General features: G+C 33.3%; 4 protein-coding genes across 4 annotated transcripts; 2 read left to right on the plus strand and 2 right to left on the minus strand.

Moving 5' to 3' along the window:
- Window positions 1-2,295: 2,295 nt before the first annotated feature.
- On the minus strand, window positions 2,296-19,728 carry LOC130636572 (dopamine receptor 1-like). Its single transcript, XM_057446333.1, has 2 exons — window positions 19,417-19,728; window positions 2,296-3,598 (listed from the first exon to the last, which is right to left on the minus strand). Exon 2 carries the CDS (start codon window positions 3,577-3,579, stop codon window positions 2,560-2,562), a length of 1,020 nt encoding a protein of 339 aa, XP_057302316.1. The 5' UTR covers window positions 3,580-3,598; window positions 19,417-19,728; the 3' UTR covers window positions 2,296-2,559.
- On the plus strand, window positions 13,501-14,934 carry LOC130636573 (uncharacterized). Its single transcript, XM_057446334.1, has 2 exons — window positions 13,501-13,850; window positions 14,058-14,934. Exons 1-2 carry the CDS (start codon window positions 13,783-13,785, stop codon window positions 14,932-14,934), a joined length of 945 nt encoding a protein of 314 aa, XP_057302317.1. The 5' UTR covers window positions 13,501-13,782.
- Window positions 14,997-16,351, minus strand: LOC130637007 (uncharacterized). Its single transcript, XM_057446861.1, has 2 exons — window positions 16,127-16,351; window positions 14,997-16,052 (listed from the first exon to the last, which is right to left on the minus strand). The coding sequence occupies exons 1-2, from the start codon at window positions 16,349-16,351 to the stop codon at window positions 14,997-14,999; spliced, it is 1,281 nt and encodes a 426-aa protein (XP_057302844.1).
- A 57-nt stretch (window positions 19,729-19,785) lies between the features above and the next one.
- On the plus strand, window positions 19,786-21,895 carry LOC130636571 (uncharacterized). The gene is made up of 2 exons (XM_057446332.1): window positions 19,786-19,876; window positions 20,104-21,895. Exon 2 carries the CDS (start codon window positions 20,109-20,111, stop codon window positions 21,414-21,416), a length of 1,308 nt encoding a protein of 435 aa, XP_057302315.1. The 5' UTR covers window positions 19,786-19,876; window positions 20,104-20,108; the 3' UTR covers window positions 21,417-21,895.
- Window positions 21,896-23,365: the final 1,470 nt, after the last annotated feature.

The raw sequence follows: 23,365 nt of genomic DNA on the forward strand, positions 1-23,365 counted from the left end.
CACTAGACCCATAATATAAAACAGTCTGTTAAAAGTACCAGTTTTGTTTACATCTTTTTTACAGATTTGCCAAACGGTCAATACGCACAAAATGACGAGGACAAAAAAAGGTAAAGATCAAAATAGCAAAAAAATGTTGATTAACATGTGACGAATATATTTTTATACTGAACAAATTAATATTTACAATTTGGATAAAGATAAAAAAAAGATTCGTGAATAAAGTTGAAGCCACCATATTGCGTGTTCGTTTTGTTGTTGAATGTTTCCGGTCTGTATATTTATTCAAATTTGGCGCAAACTCATCATAACAAGCTTCATCGTTCGAACCTCGTGGTTTGTTGTGGAAAAAAATCCACATCCATTTGCTTTGTATGGTTCATTGAATTAAAATAGCTCACCTAGTTCTCAGATACATCTCTGTTGATCGATTTTCGTACAAAAATACAGGCTTTAGTAAGAAGTAACGTATTACAAGATGGTATTTTGTTGTGTAGATTCTTAGTGATCTCAATTCAAACATCTTATTTTTGATGTTCACTGGTAAGTAACATCTAAAACCTACTTTATTTTTACCTCATAATGCCATGACAATTCTGTAAAAATGTTGTTAGAAAGATATATAGATACTTAGTTGTAAAATATAGTTATTTATTTGTTATAAAAGTAGTTATCTTAGTAGATTTTAGGATTTAGGAAATCTATAATTTTTTTTCTCCCCCTTAAAATTATTTTCTGGCTGCAACAAAATAATTTTTGTTCGCCTCTTCTTTAAAAAAGGCCTCGGACAATTTTTTTAACTTCATACAAAAATGTAGTTGGAAAACAAAAATGGAGCAGCGATACATTTGTGGAGCGGAACTATTTATGTTTCCTGAGAAAGAGCCACATTGCGACTTAAAAAAAGTCGAAACGCCATGAACACTAAACAGTAACACCATTTCAATAATTTTCCAAAACAACCAAACTTTACTTGTATGAGACAGGGTTATTGGCAAACATATCGCAGGCTCAATAGGTCAGCTTTATTGGATACCACACTTCACCTATCTCGGTTAATTCATGTTTGACATTGTGTTAATAACCCTTAATAACGCTTTTTAACTGAGTATCAGCGTGAAAATCCCCTGTATCCCTATGTAGTTGAAGCTAGCTGGGTAACAAGTAGGTGAAGATTTAGTTGATGCAAACAGAATTTTTTCTATGTGTTAAAACCTGAGTGATATGTTTATACTGTGTTAAACGAGCTAAGGGTTAAGTAGGCATTATCTCAACCGAATGGCAAATAAGATAATCCTGATGAGTTTTTGCAGTTAAATGTAGTAATATGTTGCGAGAATTTTTTTAACAGACGTACCTTTAGAATTTTTGTGGCTGTAAAAGTAGCTAATTTTATGACATTAAAAAAGAACATCTTCAGCTTAACAGAATTGTTTTAAAATGCGTTTTAAATGTTCGTTTCTACATTATTCCAAAAATTAACCAGGCAAATACTATTTGCACCTTTAAACGCAAGAAAAATAATAAGAAATTATATTAATATCGAAAACTTGTTAGGGGAACTATCTTATTGGTCTTTCTGCTAAAACAATGGTATATCTTTGAAGCAGATTGAACGCTGGTACTAGTTTTAGGAGTTTAGCTTTTTACATTCTAGTTCACGCTTTTTTTAAAAAATGTGGTGTGGCAATTGGTCAGAAACTATCACTAACTAGTTACGAACTCTATCCTTTTACAATCTCGTGTTTTTTACCTGTTTCTGTTTGAAACTGAGTTTTAGGTTAATTACATTAAAAGGGTGTGGACAGTTTTAGTTCACTTATATTTTTTAATAACAAGATATTTTTCCAGTTTCTTAGGTAGCATGTCCAGGCATCTCTGAAATTAAAAAAAAAAAAATGCATCGGAAGTTGGAGTTCGCGTAGTCCAGTCTTGAAACGAATCGAAACGGACAATTGTAAGTTCTGGAATCTGATTTGTTGATGAAATTTTCTTTTCCAATCCGTTCCGATCCAAAACGAAAATTGAAATCATTTTTTTACGGACAGGAACGAAGAAAAAATTATTAGCAGTCAATCAAACTTATGTATTTTCTTTTTCCGTTCCGCTTCGTTTTGCTCTTAAGTGGGAATGCACCTTAAGAGACTTTGTATCAGATGCATAACAGCAGCTTTTCAGCCAGTAATAACCATGCATGAGGAACAATCGTTAGTATCTAAGGAGAAATTAAGGGATGAGAAAATAGCAGGCTTCAGGAAATGTTTGATTTTTATACTTTTATTTAGATCAAAAGGAAACACTTCTCACTTTCCAAAATTCAATGTGATATTTACTACGTTGTATTATATCTTAGCTGTTAAACTAGAAGAAGGTTTTATTTCCCAGAAATAAAAGTTTTTCACAACTAGTTTTTACTTTATTATTATTTATTATTAGTGTCATCAATTTTTAAATATTGATTTACAGAAGCATCGTTGCTTGTACTGAAACTTACATTTACATCAGAAGATACTGTTATCACAATAAAGGATTTAAACTTGTCAAAAGAGAGCAATGTGCTCAACATTTTTTGACTTGTTTTACGTCTTGGTCAACGCTAGAAACGCTAAGACCTCGTTGGGGTACCTTTGGTGTCAGACGAAGTAGTTTTTTAAACGAATACCGCAGTGGTTTGTTGAGGACACTGTAAACAATCCAGTTCACACATGAGTTTGAATATGCTAGGTAAAACACCAATCTTTTAACCCAACCCACAATCACTGATGGATAAAACGCATGTATTGCATTCACACAGAAATATGGCAACCATAAAATGAAAAACAAGCCGATAACAACAATAACTGTTTTCACTGCTTTCCATTCCTTCTTGATTTTTTGTTTTTTCTTTTCAACTTTATTTCCAAGAGAACTTGAAGCGATGGATTTGATTTGTTTCTGCACTGCGTCGTAAATTCGATAATAAACAAGAATCATAATAAGAAAAGGAGAAGCGAAATACATAAGAGCTAGCAATAATGCCATGGTCGGTGAGTGCAGCATATATATAGTGCAATCCAATAACTCCGTTTCAAATGTTAACTTTACTACATTCAGATAAGGCAAGATTGACATTATGATTGACAATGACCAAATGAATATAACAAGTAGGAAAAAATTTCTTTTTGACGCCCATCTATTGTAGCTAAGAGGATGTTTTATAATCAAGTATCTTTCCACACTCACAACACACAAATGAATAATGGAAGATGAGCATAGAAACACGCCAAGATTGGAAGAGATTTGACACCACTCGCAACCAAATACCCATTTACCTTTAATTGTAACAACTGCCATGGACAGCAATCGAACTATTGGTGTAAGGAGATCAGTAACTGCCAACGAGCATAATAAAGCATTTGTTACAGTACGCAGTTTTGTGAATTTATATACAGCTACACACACCAACGAATTACCAAACAATGCAGTAACAACAATAAGTAATATAACACATGTTAGTGTGATGGACTCCCATTTGGGAATAGTGTTTTCAATTTCTCCATTGCAACCATAAAGTAGGCCAGTTGTGTTTAATGATTTCATTCTTGTCAAGCTTGTTTAACTAAAATCAAGAAAGTGAAAACTATTTGAACAACACCGGTTGCAGATGTTAACCTCTTTTAAGCATGGCGAGATAGTATACAAACTATTTGAACAAACAAATAACAAAATAAAACACAAGTACACTAATACCGCTAACACCAGAAAATATATATGAAGGATCAATTTATATTGTCCAACTAAAAATTGATTTGTCTTCTTTTAAAATATCATATACAAGTCAGGTAAATGAAATTTTCTCGTAAGACTGTAATTTTGAGATGTTGATGTTGTCAATGTTGCTACAAAACCAAAAAAGATATTTTTAAGAATACTGTAATGAATAGACCCCTTTCTATTAATAACTGAATATCATTCAAAATAATAATTTTTTTTTCACATCAATCATTCATTAACACTTTATAGAAGTGCTTGTAAAAGAATAATTAGAATGATTCTTATTTTAATTAGTCAATACATTCCTTCATGTTGAGCAGTTTTTCTTTCTTAAAAACAAGAAGAGAATATATATTTCATTAAACGTAGCAAATCAAGTTTTTTTGTTATGAACGGGGAATCTCTCAAGGAAATAATATTTTTAATCAAATTTACCTTATAAAATACAGGCCAGACAGTCTTTGGTTTTATAAAACAAAATGGAATGAGTCAGAAAAAATTGATGGTTGATTTTGCGTGGATTTGTCTACAGAGGCAAATATTTTTCTAAAGGTATTAGTCCTTAGCCCGTTGAAAATTTGGGGGATCGTACGTTGTGCTTATGTCCCTCATCACTATTTAGACAGACATCGAGTATTATAATATAGATTTTACCCACCGTAAATGCTTCTTCTTAACCTCAGTGAAAAGAGAAGATGTTCCTGCGCACGAGCATGGTTACCCTATCCAGTACAAAACCGTTGGTTGCCAATACCAGTATAAGGTAGAATAACCGTGAGCACAAAGAATATCAAATATATAAAAAAAACGTTCTTTAAAAATGTCGCTTGTAGCCTGACTCTTCTTCCAGCTATTGCTTTCACACGATTATAAATTTTGTTTCAAAATTAATTAATAAATAATTGTGATGTAAAATATTCTTTTTAAATTTTTGAGGGCGCGCTTAAGAGTTTCCACTTTTACTTTTGTGGTCATGTGCTATTGACAGTCAGATTTGCAGCTAACTTTCTGTATTATTGTAGAAAAAAGCAGATTCTCCTAAAGTCGTAAAACTTCTAACTTTGCAGTTTTCTTAGACATTATGCTATATATTTATATATTTATGATAATATTCTCCTTAGAAGCTTTTACATATATTATTTGCTTTAAACTTTTAGTATGTATTCTTACATAATTTTTATAATAATATTGTCCTTTTCCTATTGAAGTGATATTACGATTTAGAAAAGTGAATATATCTTGGAAATGAATTTTTCACACATTAGTTAATAGTACTGAAAGCTAAAATTGAATTTGAGAAATAACCAATTTTTAACAAATTCTTTGATGTGTCGCGACACATCAAATGGTTCTCGTAGCTGTGTTTTGTTTTCCAGTCAAAAGCGGGTCGTTTTAACCTCTCACGAATCTTAAGGCTACTACAATATATTTTCACTAATTTTGTTGTGATTGCTAGCATGTTGTAAACCAATCAAGATGTGTAACGTAAGCCAAATATCTGTACTAACGCGCTCCGCCTTGATGTTTGACACCATTTACCTACACCCAGCTAGCATATTCTAATAACGTTCAGTCCCTTAATCCAATGTGATATCTCAAGAAACGTTAATTTTGGATCTCTCCAGGCAGTTATAAAAAAATACATGTAGCTGCTTACAAGTCTTATAGAGAATGGATTATTCTAAAATTCTAACCTGAAGAAACTAAAATAATCAAAAAAAACGAGAAAACCGACAACAACAACAACAACAACAACAACAACAACAACAACAACAAAATCTTTATTTCTAAGAAGAGGATCGCATAAAAATTAAAACTCTTTCGTAAAATATTCAACAGTATTTATAGCAAAGCGAGAATAAAGAAGAAAAAAGAAAAGTTCAAAATCTTCGACATCTTCATTGTCAAACATATTTAGCAGTGTATTTTTTAGAGGGTTATCCAAATAAAAAATAACCTTTTATGCCAGTATGTGTATTTCAGGTAGTTCTCTCGCAATATTTGCCAAACTAAATCTCTATCACTTGTGTGGTCCACTTAACCCTTTTCAGTCTGGAGCTTTTTGAACATATTATGACCGGGCACATCTAAAGTACGTCACAATAAGAATAAATATTTACTTGCATTAGCACAGTTTTTGTGACGTCCTTAAAAGCTTGAAATTTGTTCGAAATGCCAATATCTGCTTAAAATTTAATTACTTTAATTCTAGAGCGACTTTTTACATTCTGTTTGAAATTTCTGAAAGTTAAATAAAAATTATTTAATATATTTGCCGGTTTTCACATTAAAAGTCGCCAAAAATTACCAAATTTTTTTTCCGATTTTCGGGTAAAATCCGAAAAATCGAGAAATCGGATTAATCACATGTTCAAAACATGCAAAATGATTCTTCTTGACAAAACAAAGTTGTGTTGTAAGTTTCAAGTTCCATACATAATCCCAACAAAAGTTATTACATTTTCCTCATTATAAGGGTATCATAGAGATTTTTAGGGATAATTTCGAGTAATACCCAATGTGAAAGCCTCTGAAAGATTTGCCATGCAGGTTTCTAATAGATAAATAGAGAATTACTGAAACTTAGTAAGAACAAGAAGCCCAGGAGCTTGAAAATTAGCCTGAAAAGATTTAAAAAATTTGAAGTTGATCTTGAAAACGGAGAAGTATAGGGTAAACAAATCATTGAGTATTCTCAATTAAGGGCCTGATACACTTGTACAATATCACTGAAATATAACTTATAATATCAATATAATTTCTTAAAATATGTTTAAAATAGAGTTATAATTTCTTATAATTTCTTATAATATAGTTATAATATGTATAATTTTAACACCTGACATGTGTGTCATAACCTCATAATTTGCTGCATAGCTATGTTCTGCCCAATCTTAGGACACTGCCCAATCTTTGGACATAAATATGCCCAGTCTTAAGACTGGCCGGCCAGACTTAAGACTGGGCAGGGTGTCACAAGATTGGGCAGGAGACCATGTTTGGCCCACCTTCAGACGCCTTTTAGATTTTAAAGAAAGGGTGTAACACATAAGCTCTGTTGTTTGCAAGACCCGACAAACATTCTCAGGCACATTAAAAAAATCATATTTGGTGTATGTACACACAAAAAAAGAATTTGCCTGTACTGTTGAAATGACCAGGCAAGTGTTTGGACACAGTAAAACCTAGCTGTATGCTGTATGTATTAAAGTATTTTACATTTATAGGATTTTTATACAGTTTGTAGTAGCCAAATTTTAAAAATAAAATGTTTAAATATGAAGAATCAGATAAATCGTATTCAACTATATTGTTAATTAGCTAGCTGGCAACTTCATTGGATGAGAAGTTTAACTAGTAGCTACCTATAGCCAACTAATATGGTTGAATAGTTTAAATAGTATATATAATTTTTTAGCCTTTTAATTTGCCAAGAAAAGTTTCAATTTACAATTTACAGTCTAAAGTTTTCATTTTTCTCGTTGACTTCCACAATTGTTCTAAAATTGGACATCTACGTCCATAGATTGGGCAGTCCAGTCTTAAGACTGGCCACCCATTTGTCACTGTCAGAAGATTAACCTGGCCAGTCTTAAGACGGGACGCGTTCAAAGATTGGGCAAAACAGCTATAATATTTGAATAAAATCAAACGAGGTTGATTTTAATAATATTGTTGGTGATCTGGTTTCGAATGCCTTTTGTTTGTGTGACAATAGATCTATTATCTGCTAGCGTTGTTGTGGCAACGACTATATGAAATCAAATGACATTATAACGATATTATGACAAATTATAATTATATTGTAGAAAAATTATAACTGTATTATAGAATATATTTAATGATATTATACAAGTGTATCCTGGCCTTAACTAACCTGCAATGTTAAAATACAACTCAGTAAATAAGAAATAAAATTCATAAATAATTAATTAGTTCTGCTGACTATAGCTTTAGTCTACGTGCCAATCTCGTCCCCAGGGCATCATGTATCTTTTCTGACCCCGGGACGGAGATACGAACATGGCCCTGGAGGAGGCTGGTCCGATATGAAACCTGATTGGCGCGGATATGTCAAATAATTATTGCGTCATACAAAACATTTTGGCGAGGCGGCGAGTCTGTGACCAACAGGAGGAAGCTGTTCGTATTAAAATGGCGGAGGGGGTGTATCAGCAGTATCAAGTTTTTTCAAAGTGAAAAATTTAACAAAAAGCATTACTATGCAATGAGAGCATAAAATAAGACATCATAAAGTAAAACTGCTTACATGACAATATTTCAATAGCTGGGAATGTTTAATAAAGCTAGAAAAGTAGCTAGCTAGCACTATACTATACCTAGCAAACTATCAAAATAAGAACAAAAGAAAGAAACTCAACTTGTTTCCAAGTGGCCAGGTTTAATTTGCAGCTTTTTGCAAAGAATGACGTTGCATAAAATTGCTGCCCATGTCCTTTATAGACAAAATAATTTTGCACAAAATATCGAAAATGTTTTTTTTACAAAATATACATACATTACGTTTTAAATTATATCAGGTTGTTATTAGTGGGCATGTTTTATTACCTTATATCCTTTGGTTACTATAAAAGATATAAAAAGTCAGTAGGTTAACCGTCGGAGCCATTTTATCATTGAATGCACATTTACCCATTTAAGTGCAATTGCTTCAGTAAAAAAATAAAGCTATTGACTTGTTAAGGAGTACTTTTAAACCAATCTGATAAAATATAATTTTACACAAGGCATAAAAAATTTACAAAGCCATTTTGAGGAAGAGAAAAAGGTAGGAAGATTTTCTTAAACTGATTCTTGCTAGGCCTTTTTTAACACGCTATGAAGAAATTTAAGAAAATCGAACTCAATCAAATTTGATTGAGCGCTCAATCAGGCATATAGTTAAATCCAGGATGTACTGAAGATAGTGGTAGATATTTAACAGCTCACCACTGTGATGCATTATCTCAAGAGTTTTAATACAAATTACAAAGCAGTGAACATAAAAAATAACAAAAAAGTCTAAACCGAGTATATAGTTAATATAGCGTCCCATAACTTCAGTAAAAATTAAAATATTGACTTGAGATTTGGTATGATATGGTTTTAGATTGGTTTGATGAAATTGAGCCAAAAAATAGTTCTATAATCATCATACTTTCTGAGTTTCAGAATTTAGCCCTTTTCAGAGACGCCATTAAGCCGTATTGACAGCATATCAATTTTGACCAAGATACAGATTCAGAAATTTTAAAAGCTATTCTAACCTCAGAAATGTCAGATAAGATTCAACCTAAAGTTATGCCAGTAAACAAAAAATTTAGTTGCAAGGAAAATCTCTTTACTGATATCTTTTTGTGATGCTCTTATGAGAATACTTAATTAATCTTCATAGTTAGCTAGTTTGGCATTTTAAATATTTTCCAAGCAGAATGATAACAATAAATAGATGTATATATCAATTAAAAATCGATTTTTGAACAGCAGCAGAATTTTGATGAGCTCTAAAAAGTGCGAATTTATGAAACTAATTTTGGTCCAAAATCCCCAAAATAATTTCCTCAAAAAATTATTCCTGAAACATTCTTTTCTCAAGGTAGCAATACTTTGCTGTTGGTAAAGTCGTATACCAATCCTTTCTAAACTATTAATGCAGTGATACATTAAATCGAGAAAACAGATCACACGTAGACTTGTCGATTTCAATTTTCAATTCAGCATAATGCTTTTGATAAAATTTTTGGATTATTCATGTTTTAAACAGAAAAAACCTTGTTTTTGTAGATCTGTGTGTGCAAATTAAATGTGAGCTTGTTAAGTAAAAAATTAAAAAGCTGCAAGGCGTTTTAAAAACATGTCATTAAGAAAAGAAAAAGCAGAATTTATCAGTAATGGGTGGCTTTTTGAAAATGTTGAGGCCACAAATGTAAAAGATAAAAATACTTCTGAAGTAAATACTTTTCTGAAGCCTTTTTCACCCAATATAACTGCAAGCAGTGAGTCCACCATATATGAATTCAGTTTCAGTTAAGTATTGTTTAAATACAGCAAAATCTTTGTCATCCCATAAAAGCACTAAATGCAGACACAGATATGAACTCACGGTAAATGAGAATTCTAAAGTTCAGCCAAAATGAATAAAAAATATAAATGTTAATATGAGGTTAAATTTCTGAGCCACTTTCAGTCAGGCACCTAGAATGACACGAACATTTGAAAATTATGTAGCCATATTTGCACCTTAGAGAACCAACGAAATGTTTAGATGGGCAAATCATTTACTAATTTCCAAGTTTCCCCTAGCTGCAAGTTTTGCAACCCAGTGCTTGCTAGCCAACCAATTCAGTAATATATACATAAGTAAATTGCTTGAATTTCTTCAAGTAAACAGCAGCCTAAATAACATTATTGTATATTTATACATTTACGCAAAACAATCAAGGGCAATATGCGAGAAGTTTGTGTGTTGCGATGAGAGGAATCAAAACAAACAACAAATCAAAGCTCGCCGCACGTATCTGTGACGTAAAACGCCGATCTCGCTTAGCTCTGCAAGGTTATATATAAAAATTTGGTACATTGAGACAAATCTCATTAAATATTACACACAAAAATACTGTGTATTGAAGGGTCATGTGACGAGGCCTCCTCCAGGGCCATGTTCGTATCGCCGTCCCGGGGTCAAAAAAGATACAAGATACCCTGGGGACGAGGTTGTCTACGTGCTTGAAAAATTGTACAAAAAGAAGGGACGTAACATCTGAGATGGCGCAATATAAGACGATCTTCATTTTGCTACACTCACAAGCTTTAACTTTCGATAGCATATAAACTTTAAAATAAAGTATTGTTCATTGGATAATAAAAGAATCTGTTGCACTGTTAGGATTCTTATTAAAACTCATTTTAGCCTCGTTCTCAGAAAAAAATCTTTAGCCTGGATAACTTTCGTCCAGCCTAGCTCCGCTATCTCTACCTCTCTATCTCTTACATCTCTATCTCCTCAGGCGATTTTATAGATTCCGCCTTCGCTGGCGGAAATCAATTATTGCCATGCAACATATCATTAAGGAGTTATTGAATAGGGTTAAAGTAAGAAAATAAGGATCCTGAGGGGCTGATTATATGGGGCGAGCTGACACAGTGCTGTCTCGTTTAATGGGAAATCTATTTTTTAAACACAACCCGGCTATTGCAGAAATTTCTTCTAAAAGACAATTTCGATTATATGAGGCGGGTTGAAAACAGGTTTGCTCACTTGCCAAACTAGCTCGTTTTATCAACCTGGGCCAGCTCGCCCCATGTGATAGGTTGTCCCCGGTCAGAAGCAGGTTGGCGCATGCGAGGTAGCCGGTATCATGACCAATAATGGTAGAATTTTTTTTGTTCGAGAGAGTCTAAAATTTTCGAATATGTTTTAAAAACAATTTTAGTTTCAATTAAAATTACACACAACCAAGCAGAATTCATTAAATAAGTTAAAAATATACAGCCATCCAGAATTTTTGGTCTCACGTTGTAAAAAACAATATGTTCCCATGTTTCAAAAAAATAAATACCAGAGATTGATGGGTAGATAGATCATAGGTAGACAGATCATATATAGACAGCAATAAGGCGCAATTAGGTAGTTAGGTGAACAAATATTCCATATAGGCTGAAGGCGAAACATAATGGAAAAGTGTTGGGAATGGGAAGGCATAGATAGTAGCAGAACCTTGTAGTTGATAAGAACACACCTGCAAGTAAGGAAAGATATGAAAACATTTTCTTCCAAACCACCACCCGAACCAGCCATCTATATCGTTATATTCATTTTAGTTAGAGAGCACAATGTTTTGTAAACCTCCAACGTTTTCTGATTGGTTACTTTATCTGTTGCTTGTTACCCACTGGTTAAGTATATTGAAAAATGTGTCGCTTCCAATTCCCTTAGGAATAAATATAGGTACCTTATCGGTCAAATAAAGTCGGTAAAAGAAGGTGAGTAAAAATTTCTGTTCCTTAAAAATATTAGTTAAAAAAATTAATCACATTTCACCGACAAAATTTTGCCGACATAATCATTTGTGCCGACTAATTTTTGACAATACTTGCTGTGTTTAAAAACTCTAAATTTATGCATACAAATTTATATAACTTAACTTTACTTACTTTAACTTTATATAACAATTTCAACTAAAAATCTAAACTAAAGATATCCAATGTTTGTATTCGTTTATTTACATCTTAGAAAAATATGAACTAGTCCTGAAAATTCTGATCGGTTAAAAAATATTTCACCTCGGAAATATGTACCACCGATGCAAGATCGTAAAATTCGAACACGAGAACTCGGAGCTTGCTAAAAAACATACGATTTAATTTATCGAACACGAAAAATCGATTTCCGTTAATTCAATTTGCGCATTACCTTGTTTTTCAATCAAGATTATTCTTTTGTTTATTGCATTAAATTTATGCTGGGTTGACTTTTTAAAATGTTTATAATTATTCAATCTCCAATTTTAGAGAAATTCTGGATTTTTTAAAAGCCATATTACACAAACAGAAGAAGGGTATTATTATAGAGAATAGTCGCTTTAAATTTCACCCGTCGCAACAAATTCGATATAAATTTATCACATTTGCTATTTCGTTTGCCCGTGGACATTTTTTTCTTGTACACACAGACAAATACGGTATTATTAACATGAAGGGTAGCCCCTGGATAAATTCAAGGTTTGCCCTTTTTCACATATCGCATTTCGTGTGTCCGTGGCACAGCTATAAAATCAAAGACAGCTATCTCTTCTGTAAAACCATTTTGCGCACAGACAGAAAAAACATGGGTATTATTAATAAAGTGACTAGTCAAAAGGCCGTGGAAAAACCACTGGTACGTAGGTCCTTGTATGAAGTTCTTGTATTCTTGTATGAAGTAGTTAAATTACTCATTGGTGATGGAAAGCTGCGGTGCAACTACTTAAACAGAATATGGTTATTACTACAGAGACTCTAAAAGTTCATTGCTTTATTAATATGGGGATTAGAAAACATTAGAAATAATTCATTCTTTCTCTAGCAGGTTTCTAAAACAGGTTAGTGAGTATCTATACTTTTCAAAATGAAGCTTGTTAAAAATTAAAAACTGACTTGTTCACTATCAGTCCCCGTAATTTTAAAAAGATGAAACGATCTTTATTTTGATTTATAATAACTAGAAATAAATTATTTATATTACTTTATTATAACCCTGGTAAATTAATTCTTTTTGTGGATATATGTTTTTGGAAATACTGAATTTACTTGACAGCGACTATGAATAATCTCTTTTCAAAGCTCACTAGCTTCTCTTAGCGACCGTTATTGTACATTCAACACCATAAATTATAGCTCCGACGCTTGTATCACAACATTTCAAGGCTAAATTTTTGAAGTAGAAATTGAGCAAAAAAGCAGAAGGCCTCATAGTTAATTATCTTTTCTATCTTTTATAACCATTTTTATCTTTTATAACTAAATTGTTGTAGCTGCTTTTTTTGACGATTATTAACGCTTCTGCTTGTTATCGAGAACCCTTAATTGACTTTGTGGGTCGCATTTTTTATCGAGGAAGAAGTGGAAAATGGTGATGAATGAAGCGAGTAATAGAACGTAAGACACTGTAAGTATTGCTTTATCCTACATTGTGAATGATCATCTTGCAATGAAACTGCCTTCCTTCTTAAAGGCTCGAATACACGGAACAATTTTGCAGATCAATTTTCAAAATAAAATATTGAACTAAAATTGATCTAATATTGTTGCGTATATATCGTAGAAAAATAACAGAACGATAATGCCATAATGACGTAAAAACACTCAAAAATTGATCTAATAAAATCAAACCGGTTTGATTTTATTAGATCAATTTTTCGTCGGAACAATATTATTTCAAAGGAAACCGCCAGCTGCTCACTTTTTTTCGAAACTCACGCTCGGTATTTCATTCATTTCAAATGTTTTTATGCACGTAAAGAGAGTAAATGAAGAGAAACGCGACTAAACATGTCAGATAATTTTGTTTTACCAAGTACGTTTAGATCGTATCAAGCCGCAAGGCAAACTGAATTAAGGTACTTTGTATTTCTATTTTTTGTCTCTACTTTCTTCGTGATTACACGTTGCTCTCTTCCACCTAACGTGCAACGTCGCGAAATGACGTTGTCGCGATTCCTATTCGAAACTTGAATTCTGCGTTCACTGGGAGGTTGTTACTACCACAATGCTGTGTCTCCTGAGAGGTTTTAAATGTACAAAAAGCTTTTTGGAACTTTGTTTAGATCCTCAATTCCTGACAATGACAATTCGCAGGACACGCAAAAACGGAGTGAACCAGCTGAGGAGATTGCACAACCTGAAACAGCTGTGGTTGCAAAAAAACGTGGCAGACCTTCAAAAATGTCATCCGAAAAAAGAGATTGGGATGATGACGAAATCTTTGTTCTTATTGAAACTTGGTCGAATCACGATAATCTCTACAACACAAGAAACAGCCAATATTTTAATCGTGATACACGACAAAAATCTCTTGAAAAAATTCAGAAAGAATTAGCAGACCAAGGTATTTTTGCTTCAGTGAAAGATATTGCAGATAAACTCACGAATCTAAAGACATACTATGGTGGTCAAAAAAGATCTGTCGAATCTTCAAAGGCCAGTGGCGCTGGAGCTGATGATGTTTACGAGAGTAATTGGAAGTTCTTTCAAGTTTTGCACTTTTTAAATGATTCGTTTACTCCAAGAAAAACTTTCAGCAATGCCGATGAAAATTCAACGTACGAGGTCTTGAATCCACCCTCAGCAAAAAGCGCAAAGAAGATTCGCGATTCGAGCATGGAGACAGCGCAAAAAGTTATGCATTCTGCGGCTGCAGCTTTGGAAGAGTTAAATGAGAAAAGGTCAAACGGAGGAGCTGAAAGGAAAGAAAAAACGGAAGATGAAGTTTTTTGTGAATTGCTGTGCAAAATATTAACAAGTATTCCGAATGGCGAAGAAAAAGACATGCTTAAATTGAACATGCAACATTCCGCAACGTCACTGAAGTATAAACGACGTCACTCTTCCTCGTCAAGCAGCTCTGTTTCTTCTTCACCTCTCGGATCACCTGTGTTTATGAACAACAGTTACAGCAGTTATAACAATGGATTATTCCAATAAAATATTTTTGTATACGTGTTTCTTTTTCTAGTACAAAGGTAAAAAAAATAACCAGCAATAGTTTATAGCTGATTCCATTGCCATGGTATTTGTCCTGGTCCATAAATGTGGTCTGCGAACACTTCTCTGATATACTCAGCTGAGTTGGTCGCTCTATTACTTCTGTTCACTGGCAACTTCTGAATAATGGATTCTCTCCAGCGCCCAAGTTTAACTTCTCCGTTTTCGCATTCAAAATCGATGAACCCTTGAGGTGTATAACTCTCTTTCGACAAATCTCGTAACATATTGTGCAAAACGAGTGAGGCAAGCGTAATGATAGTTGCTTTTTCAGGACTTAGCATGAGCTTGGTGGAGAATACTCTGAAACGGTTCACCCATATTCCAAACGCGTTTTCACTAATGCGGCGAAATCGTGACAAACGGTAATTGAATATTCTATTTCTCGGTGTAAGTTTCCTTTGTGCGAAAGGTTTCATGCAGTTGTTGGTTAATGGAAACGCATCATCTCCAACAAAGACGTAAGGAATAGGCTCGTTGTTCTGATCATGAGCCCAGTTTGGATCAGGAGACTGTGGCAGGGGCTTACAATCGGGAAGATTTAAGTCACCATTTTCTAAAGCTTTGTAAAAATAGCTGTTTCTATAAACACCGCCGTCGCTTATTCTTCCCTGGCAGCCAACATCCACGAAGCAAAACTTATAATCATGATCGACTATAGCGAGAAGTACAATTGAAAAGAATCCTTTATAATTATAGAATTCTGACCCAGAATCCTTAGGATGTAGAATAGATATGTGTTTCCCATCAGCAGCACCAATGCAATTTGGAAATTGCCAACGCGTTCGAATCTTTTCCTCTTGCGCCATCCATTCCTCTTTGGTGTTAGGTAGATGTAAGTATTGATCCTTGAAAGACAAATGAATTTCTTGGCAAACAGTTGGTATGAACTGAGAGATAGTTGTTTTATGAATTCGAAATTGATACATCAAACTTTCGTCACTTTCACCAGTTGCAAGGAATCGCAAAGTGACAGCTAACTTCTCTTCAGGTGAAATTGGATCTCGCATCATTGTTCGTTGTTTTTGAATCTTGGGTCCAACGATGTCGATGAGTTTCTAATATGATGAATGATTTAATGCTGTCACAGTGGAGTGATCCTTGATATGCAAAATGAAGTAATCAAACTTACCTGAAAAGTATCCGTGTTCATTCTTAAATAGCTTCGGTAGCTCTCAAAATCCGTTAATTTTAATTCGTTCACAATTGTATTATAAGCTCCTCTTTCATTTCTGTGATGGAGCCAATCTTTCACCCATACAGTTTTTTTTTTCCTAACTTTTCTGCCATGTGAAAGAATGACACTGCTTGAAAAGATCAAGGAGCACAAAATTGTTTCTTCTTCGTTGTCGCTCATGCCTGATGTTGTGGTAAATTAAATTCAGATTGTTCTTTATATTGTCTCGTGTATGTATACAAAAATATTAAATCAATTTAAGAATTGAGTAATTATTGACCTAAAATTTTTGTGTGTAATTTTTTTAACAATATTCCGAAAAATAATATTTTTCGAAAATTGATCTGTAAAACTGTTCCGTGTATTCGAGCCTTAATACAAATTAAGTCAAATTTTAGCCAAAAGGAGTTGAGGTAGTTTTGTACAATTTCTTGACATAAGTAGAAACTAAATCTGATACTTTTATCTTTCGTGGGATATATTAATAAGTATCTTTAGTGAAAACACGAAATTTACCCCACTCATTTCCCCAAATATATACAAGGCAGATGGTTCAAACCTTTTAATCTACTGTCTTAATTAGGATATGAATTTCACTGCTCCGAATTCCTCTAATTATGTTACGGCTACTTTATATACTTATTCGAAATACAAGTGACATTATAAATGCTTTGAAATTAATGTTTTGTTTTTTACAAATTGCTATTAAATCTTCCTATAGAATTTTATTTTAAGATAAGCATTGTTTGTCACCTTCCATCTGCTGAGAGTATAGGAAAACAGCTTTTTATTTCATACAGGAAGCTTTATGTAAACACGTTTCGCATATGTTTACAATCGATAACGATAACAAAGAATGTGTCTCTAATCACCCTTTTAAAATCGGAATTATTTCTTTCACGATTAAGCACCACTTATGTGTGTTGTTCGAAAAGTTTTCCTCAAATTAGATCCCTATTGATGAAAGAGGTCTCTTACGTAAAAAGAGAGGGAAAGCCAAAGATTGTTTTCACATGTTTTTTTTCTATGAAAGGCGTCTATAGTCTAGTGGTCCTTATACATTCTATTTGGACTAGTAATATTTCCAACGGAATTATGAGTTTTGTAGCAAAATCTAGCATTATATTTGATTCACGGAACAAACGTTTTTCGAGCATGTGTACTTGAATTTTTTAACATCACGTGATTGGAAAATTTTCTTCTTCTCCTCCGTCCAGGAGAAATTTGAGTCGGGTAACCTTTTCTGTTCATTAAGCACGGAAGCAACAAATGTGATATTTTTGTAACTGATTAGAATAATTTATTTCGTATCAAACCTGCGCTTTAAAGGGAATGTATACTAATTTCAGTAATGTAATAACCAAAACAAAACACGCCAGAAAAAAAATTGTTAATCATGATAATTATTACCTGTGAAAATTAGTAAGATTGGGACATTTCTCCAAGATTACCCGAACATTACTGTGAAATTTATACCAGTGTAGAACCGAATACTAGGATATTAAAATTGCTTTATTTTTTTCTTTACAAAACTATAAAACTCTTCTCACGTATCTATCCTTTAGAACAGAAAAATAAAAATCTAATTGGGTGTAATAAAGTTGTTGTAAGGTTTATTTAATAGTTCTGCGATTTGAGGTAGCATGTTTAATTATAAACAAAGTGACATCAGATGTTTTGTACCGACATAAAACGTGTATTTCTATGGACTCGTAAAAAATTGTTATTCGTCTGTTAGCTAATTTAAAAAGGGAATACAAAGTTTGGAGTAAGACTATATGTGTTGTTTCACATTATTGCTTCAAGTGTAAATTAAATTCCACCTAAAAAAAGTTAAATAAAAGAGGTACAAACGTCACAAATATTCTTTTTTAACATCAACATTTCGGAATATCTTGGAATCGTATTAACTTGTTGATTTCGTGCCACAAGTTGTGAGCATGGATGCGTATTGGTAATTTCCAATTTCCCTCTCGATTTTTTTTTTCATGTTTGAGAACTAGTATTTGAAATCGAGAAAAAAGAAAAAAATTTCTAATCAGATCTTAAAAGATAGGGACCACTACATACTGGGACGTGTCTATTTTGTCAAAAGTTTGTTGTTTATTTCATCAAGCTGAAAAAAATGATATCAGTTTGTTAATTTCATTAAAGAGCGGGAAAGAAATAGACGGCAGTACAGTAGAAAATAGACATGTGCATTTATACTAATGCAGATTTCTTTGTTACATCTGTTTTCGACGACGATAGATTAGAAAAAGAAGTACAAATTGTTGTGAAATTTAATCATTTTCTTGTTTTAACTTGTGCATAAAACCTAACGCGCTTTTTTTAGAATTTACCATTTGAATTATTTTTAGTCGGTATTTTTTCTAGGAAAGATCTATTCACAGAATATTCAGAATCACCCATTAAAAGAGGTAATACTACCTAATTAATTTCTAATTGTACTCCGGAGAGGTCGAATGACAAATAATAGAGCTCCAAAGCCTCTCGACCCTTCAATTTGTATAATATAATACAGGATGTCAAAAAAAACAGGATTGAAAATAAAAAAAAAACAGGGAGTGCTTTAATAACATTGACAAAATGTTTAGAATTTCTTTAGTTGTAATTTTATTAATGTTATGGCTGTGTTGCAAAAAGCATAAAATATTTGATCCCTACAGAAGCCCATTGGGGACATTTTAAACTTCATATTTGGTATACACTGCGATATTAAAATAGTTTTACGATCTAAGGTAGTTTTTTTTTATCTTAAGACAATTTTTCGATCTTAAGATAAAAAACATATTACACCTGAAACACCATAATGCTGTCTGCGCTTTACTCAATTTACGACAAACTGCACACTTGTATTAGAGCGCTCCACCTGAATGTGTGGTACAGTTTACGGTTCTTAATAATTGCTACAACGGGTGTTGAACGCTGGGTAACACTTTTACTTGTGGCTAAACCCGGCAATTTCTATAAGTTAATAATAACACAGAATGCAATTAATCGCTAATTAATTTATTGTTAACAAAAGCGTGATTTTTCAGTTAAACTATGAAAAAGAATTGATTTGAAAAAAAATTAAGTGAAAAGTTTATGATCTACACTTCTTTAGATATATTCTGTTTCTACGGGATCCTGCGAAGAGGGTTATAGTGCATAACGCTTTAGTTTGTTTAACGGAATCCGTACAAAAACAGCACTAACCAAATAGCCTAATACTTATGCTGACTCTCAAGAATGAAACCCACCACCTTCCGCATTAAAACCAAACACGCTACCACAATGTTACCGGTCAGTCAAGGCTACGATTATTAATGCCTCCATTGTTTTCTTTTTGTGTGTTTTGTTGTCTTTTTTATTATTTCTTTTATTAACCCTTTTTATTAACCTTTCAATATAAATACAATGCAACTTGCAACATGGCCATCAAACATTAACACAAAACCCTCAAGAGTGACATTTATGTCGAACAAGGCAAATCACTGAAATTTATTTTGCGTCAAAACCTCAGGTGGGTAAATGAACAATATTGAAAAACCACAAAGGGACTTTTAAGCATTAATAACCTCTCATAACTTTGAGCAGCATAAGTTTAAGTTTCTCAGCTAAAGTCACACACATCGAAGTGTTTACTTGATCGATAGGTTTTAGCCTCTGTTTAACGGAAGTGTTTGCATCTTGGGATGCATCCGAAGTGAAAAAACACAGGTAGGAATAAACGTGTGGCAGTCATGTTCAATTTGATTACCTGAAAACCATTCAAGATTCCTTTGACGTAAGAAAAGCCAAGTTAACCCACGTAAAAACCAATCAACGCTGTTGACCTAGATGCAAGGTTGTTGTTACTTTAACACATGAAAAGAGATAAAATTGTTGCTTTTCAACAGCGGTTAGTTCCTGTTTTTTATTACTCCTTACGTAGACTACTTTTTTAGTAATCATGGAGACGCCGACTGGTGGCATTGTCATTGTTCATGATGGATTTCCAATGCTGACTAGAGTCCACGCTGGAAATCAATCCTTCAACGTGAAGAGAACAACTAAAATATTGACAGAAAACTCTTACAGTAATTATGTAAATAAACAAAATACCACATTGTCACACCTCATTTCACATGATCGTAGGTTTATTACAAATGATTCTTTACCCAGGTATTTTAATCACGGGCTATATCTACCAACGCATACTCCTCTTCAAGATTTTCACCGAATGAATTATGGTCCGGTAACTTGCCCGTGTCCCGCAAGAAACGTATACAGACCATTTGAAGTTCCATATTACTTCCAGAGACCGAACTGTAATAAAAACTCGCTATATTATGATTTTCAAGGAGGCACAAATCCTTCAATGCAACTATCCCACATGTCTAAAGTATCACCTTTTAAAACTATTCGAGCGCTCCCTAAAGGAACTGATGTAGTAGATGCTTGCAGTTTAAAGTCAAACTTTATGGATGAAGTGAAGCAATGGTACCTTGGAAGTACAATCTCAGTTAAGAATTGTGGAACTGACTTTTTAAATGGTAATGCATGCAGGACGAACTTGGTTGGCAAAAGCAAAGAGGAAGTAGAAATACCGGAAGAGCATAAAGGCAATACAGATGTAAAGCTCAAAAATAAATTTAAGTCTACTGAACAAAGAGATAAGCCAAAGCGTACCTCAAATATACTTCATGCGGTGAAACAGAATCTAAATGGTACAAGCGTTTCTGTGGCAAAAAAATTACTAAACGGAACACTTGAACCAAGGATAGTTCTAAAAGATATAAGAAAATATATCAATACAGGTAACTTCAAGGAAGAGATTACGTCCACTGAATTTCATCAGAATAAATATGAATGCCACAAAACTAGAAACATAGTTGTAGAACAGAAATGCACTTCCTTAATACACGACAACAATTGTTTGAGGATAAGCAGAGATCAGAACTTTGATGGACTTGAGAATTTTAAAACCATTGTGAAGATGTTACAGAAGAAAAATAAAAAGCTTAAATTAAAAAGACTTAGAAAAATAAATTTCAACAATCGCTGCAATAAATCTGCCCCTTCTCACGAGCAGGACCACAAAGATGAAATAATAGACCAGCCCAAGTTGTGTGCATTAAAAGAAAAATTACGAGTTAGAAAACATATCCCTAGGTACAATATTACATCTGACAACAGTAACTCTTTTGCCGACCACTTTTTCGTTTATATCAAGAAGTTTTCTCAGAATATAATCCTTAACGCTCAACGTTTGTACTGACAAATCGAACTTCGCAGATTTTAGTCTTTCGTTCTTCCTTTTTAAACATAATCTCACTATTTTTCTCCTTGTACAATGTTGATATCAATGCTAAACGTAGCTATAGATCAAAGTGTTTACACTTAAAGGAGCAACTAAACGGTTCAAGTAACATCTTCGCAATTGATGCTACTTACTCTACATCTTTACAAATTGTAAATGTATTTAATATAAAGTCCGCTGAAAAATCGATATTCAAGAGATATACATAGTTGTCCTATCAGAAAGATTATTATAGTTATATTTCTGTAATAAATTTAGCACTTTTTTATTGTTATTTTCCAAAAATAGAAACGTCGTCTATCTACATTTTTATTATATTCTGTTTTAGCAGTAAAACAAGCTACGCTCTCCAAAATATATTACGGAACAGTGAAATCTAATCACAATATTTTCTCATCCCGACATGAGAATAATGAATGTTACACTTTTTCAGACATGATTCTAAATATAGAAGCCATAAAAACATTTTGTTTTTTCTTTCTGTGATGACCCACAAAGCAAAGGAAAACTAGAGGCCCTTAGGCCTTGAGGTCAGCGCGACTGAGAACTTTAAATGTGTGAGTGAGAATTGTTTATCCACGAAAGTAAAAAAGAAAATTTTCTTCCGCTTCAAGATAGTAAGATTTACCCACTTTCCTCTGAATAATGATATTAGTTCAAATATCGTCTCACTTCTTTTGCTTGGTTTCCACTGCGAGATAGCGTGAGATAATTGGCATATTACTGGGCACGGAGGAAGGAAGTACTATTTCTCGAAAGTTCAAATAAATAGGAATCTGACTTTTCAATTTGAATATTCCCGTTTTCAGTTGCAATTGAATTGGGCAGTTCGTCTAAAGCAAGATATTGACTGGTGTAACCTAGGCTGACGTAAAGACCATTCCCTCGTGTAAAAATACGATCAAGATCCCATTCAGTCCAGTAACGCACAGACGCAATAGAAGGGTAACAGATGGCCCACAAAGCATTGCACACGCATTGGCTACCCGCTGATTCTCCAAATCTAGAATGACCTTGATGAAATGAGCCCAATACTATTTTATCTGGGTTGATAGGCCCGGGGTTGGACTAAACGTCACTAGCCATTAGAAAAGCCAAAATAATATTTACACAAAAATTGAACAGAATGGAGCTGGCCTTAATAAGAGCGAGAAAATTTCTTCAGAAACAGTAGTTTTGAACTGAGCTGAGTGGTTGAACCGAAAGTTCCAATAGCAATGCGATATGCCTAGATCGTAAAAATACAACAAAGTAGAACAGTAAAATTATATAGCTAGCTATATATATTTTTTATATATATTATTCTTTATTGTAAAAAAAATCTATTCTATAAGTTATATATATGTAAAAGTATATTGTAAGATCAAGGTAGTGTGCAAGTCTGACAAGAGATTAAATAGTAACCAAGTAAACCGTTGTTCTTTCGCTTGACCTATAAGAAAAGAAGAAAAAAAAATTACACAATACTTTGTAAACAAAGGGAAGAAACTTTTGCAAGAAGGAAAATTTGCGAAAATTAGGGACCATCAAAAGCTCCATTTTCGTTTCACAATCCAAATTAATGCCCCATAAAGTAAATTATGAGGATAATGCTACTAAATATATCAAGACCGTATTAAAGAAAAAAATAGTCATATTGAAGAAGAACTACTTTGTTCATCACTAACATACTGCCAAGCGCCTCCCAGTTCTGGGGACCGCGGATCGAATCCCGCTCACTGCTTGGCAGTATGTTTGTGATAAACAAAGTAGTTCTTCTTCAATATGACTTACACGCATTATACATTGCATTAGGAGCTAAGCAGATTTTCACCAAGAACTTCATTATTTAAATATGGCAGACAAAAAGTCTGATGGCTGATAATGTATTTTTACCGATAAATTCTACGGTCCAGTACCAAAATTTT

The sequence above is a fragment of the Hydractinia symbiolongicarpus genome, chromosome 3 (assembly GCF_029227915.1).
Source record: "Hydractinia symbiolongicarpus strain clone_291-10 chromosome 3, HSymV2.1, whole genome shotgun sequence".
In the NCBI taxonomy this organism is placed as follows: domain Eukaryota; kingdom Metazoa; phylum Cnidaria; class Hydrozoa; order Anthoathecata; family Hydractiniidae; genus Hydractinia; species Hydractinia symbiolongicarpus.

Coding starts and splice junctions, on each gene's coding strand:
- LOC130636572 (XM_057446333.1), bottom strand. CDS start 3,579: ATGAAATCATTAAACACAACTGGCCTACTTTATGGTTGCAATGGAGAA.
- LOC130636573 (XM_057446334.1), top strand. CDS start 13,783: ATGTCAGATAATTTTGTTTTACCAAGTACGTTTAGATCGTATCAAGCC. Junction 13,851..14,057: donor GCAAGGCAAACTGAATTAAG/GTACTTTGTATT, acceptor AACTTTGTTTAG/ATCCTCAATTCCTGACAATG.
- LOC130637007 (XM_057446861.1), bottom strand. CDS start 16,351: ATGAGCGACAACGAAGAAGAAACAATTTTGTGCTCCTTGATCTTTTCA. Junction 16,053..16,126: donor TGAACACGGATACTTTTCAG/GTAAGTTTGATT, acceptor TCATCATATTAG/AAACTCATCGACATCGTTGG.
- LOC130636571 (XM_057446332.1), top strand. CDS start 20,109: ATGGAGACGCCGACTGGTGGCATTGTCATTGTTCATGATGGATTTCCA.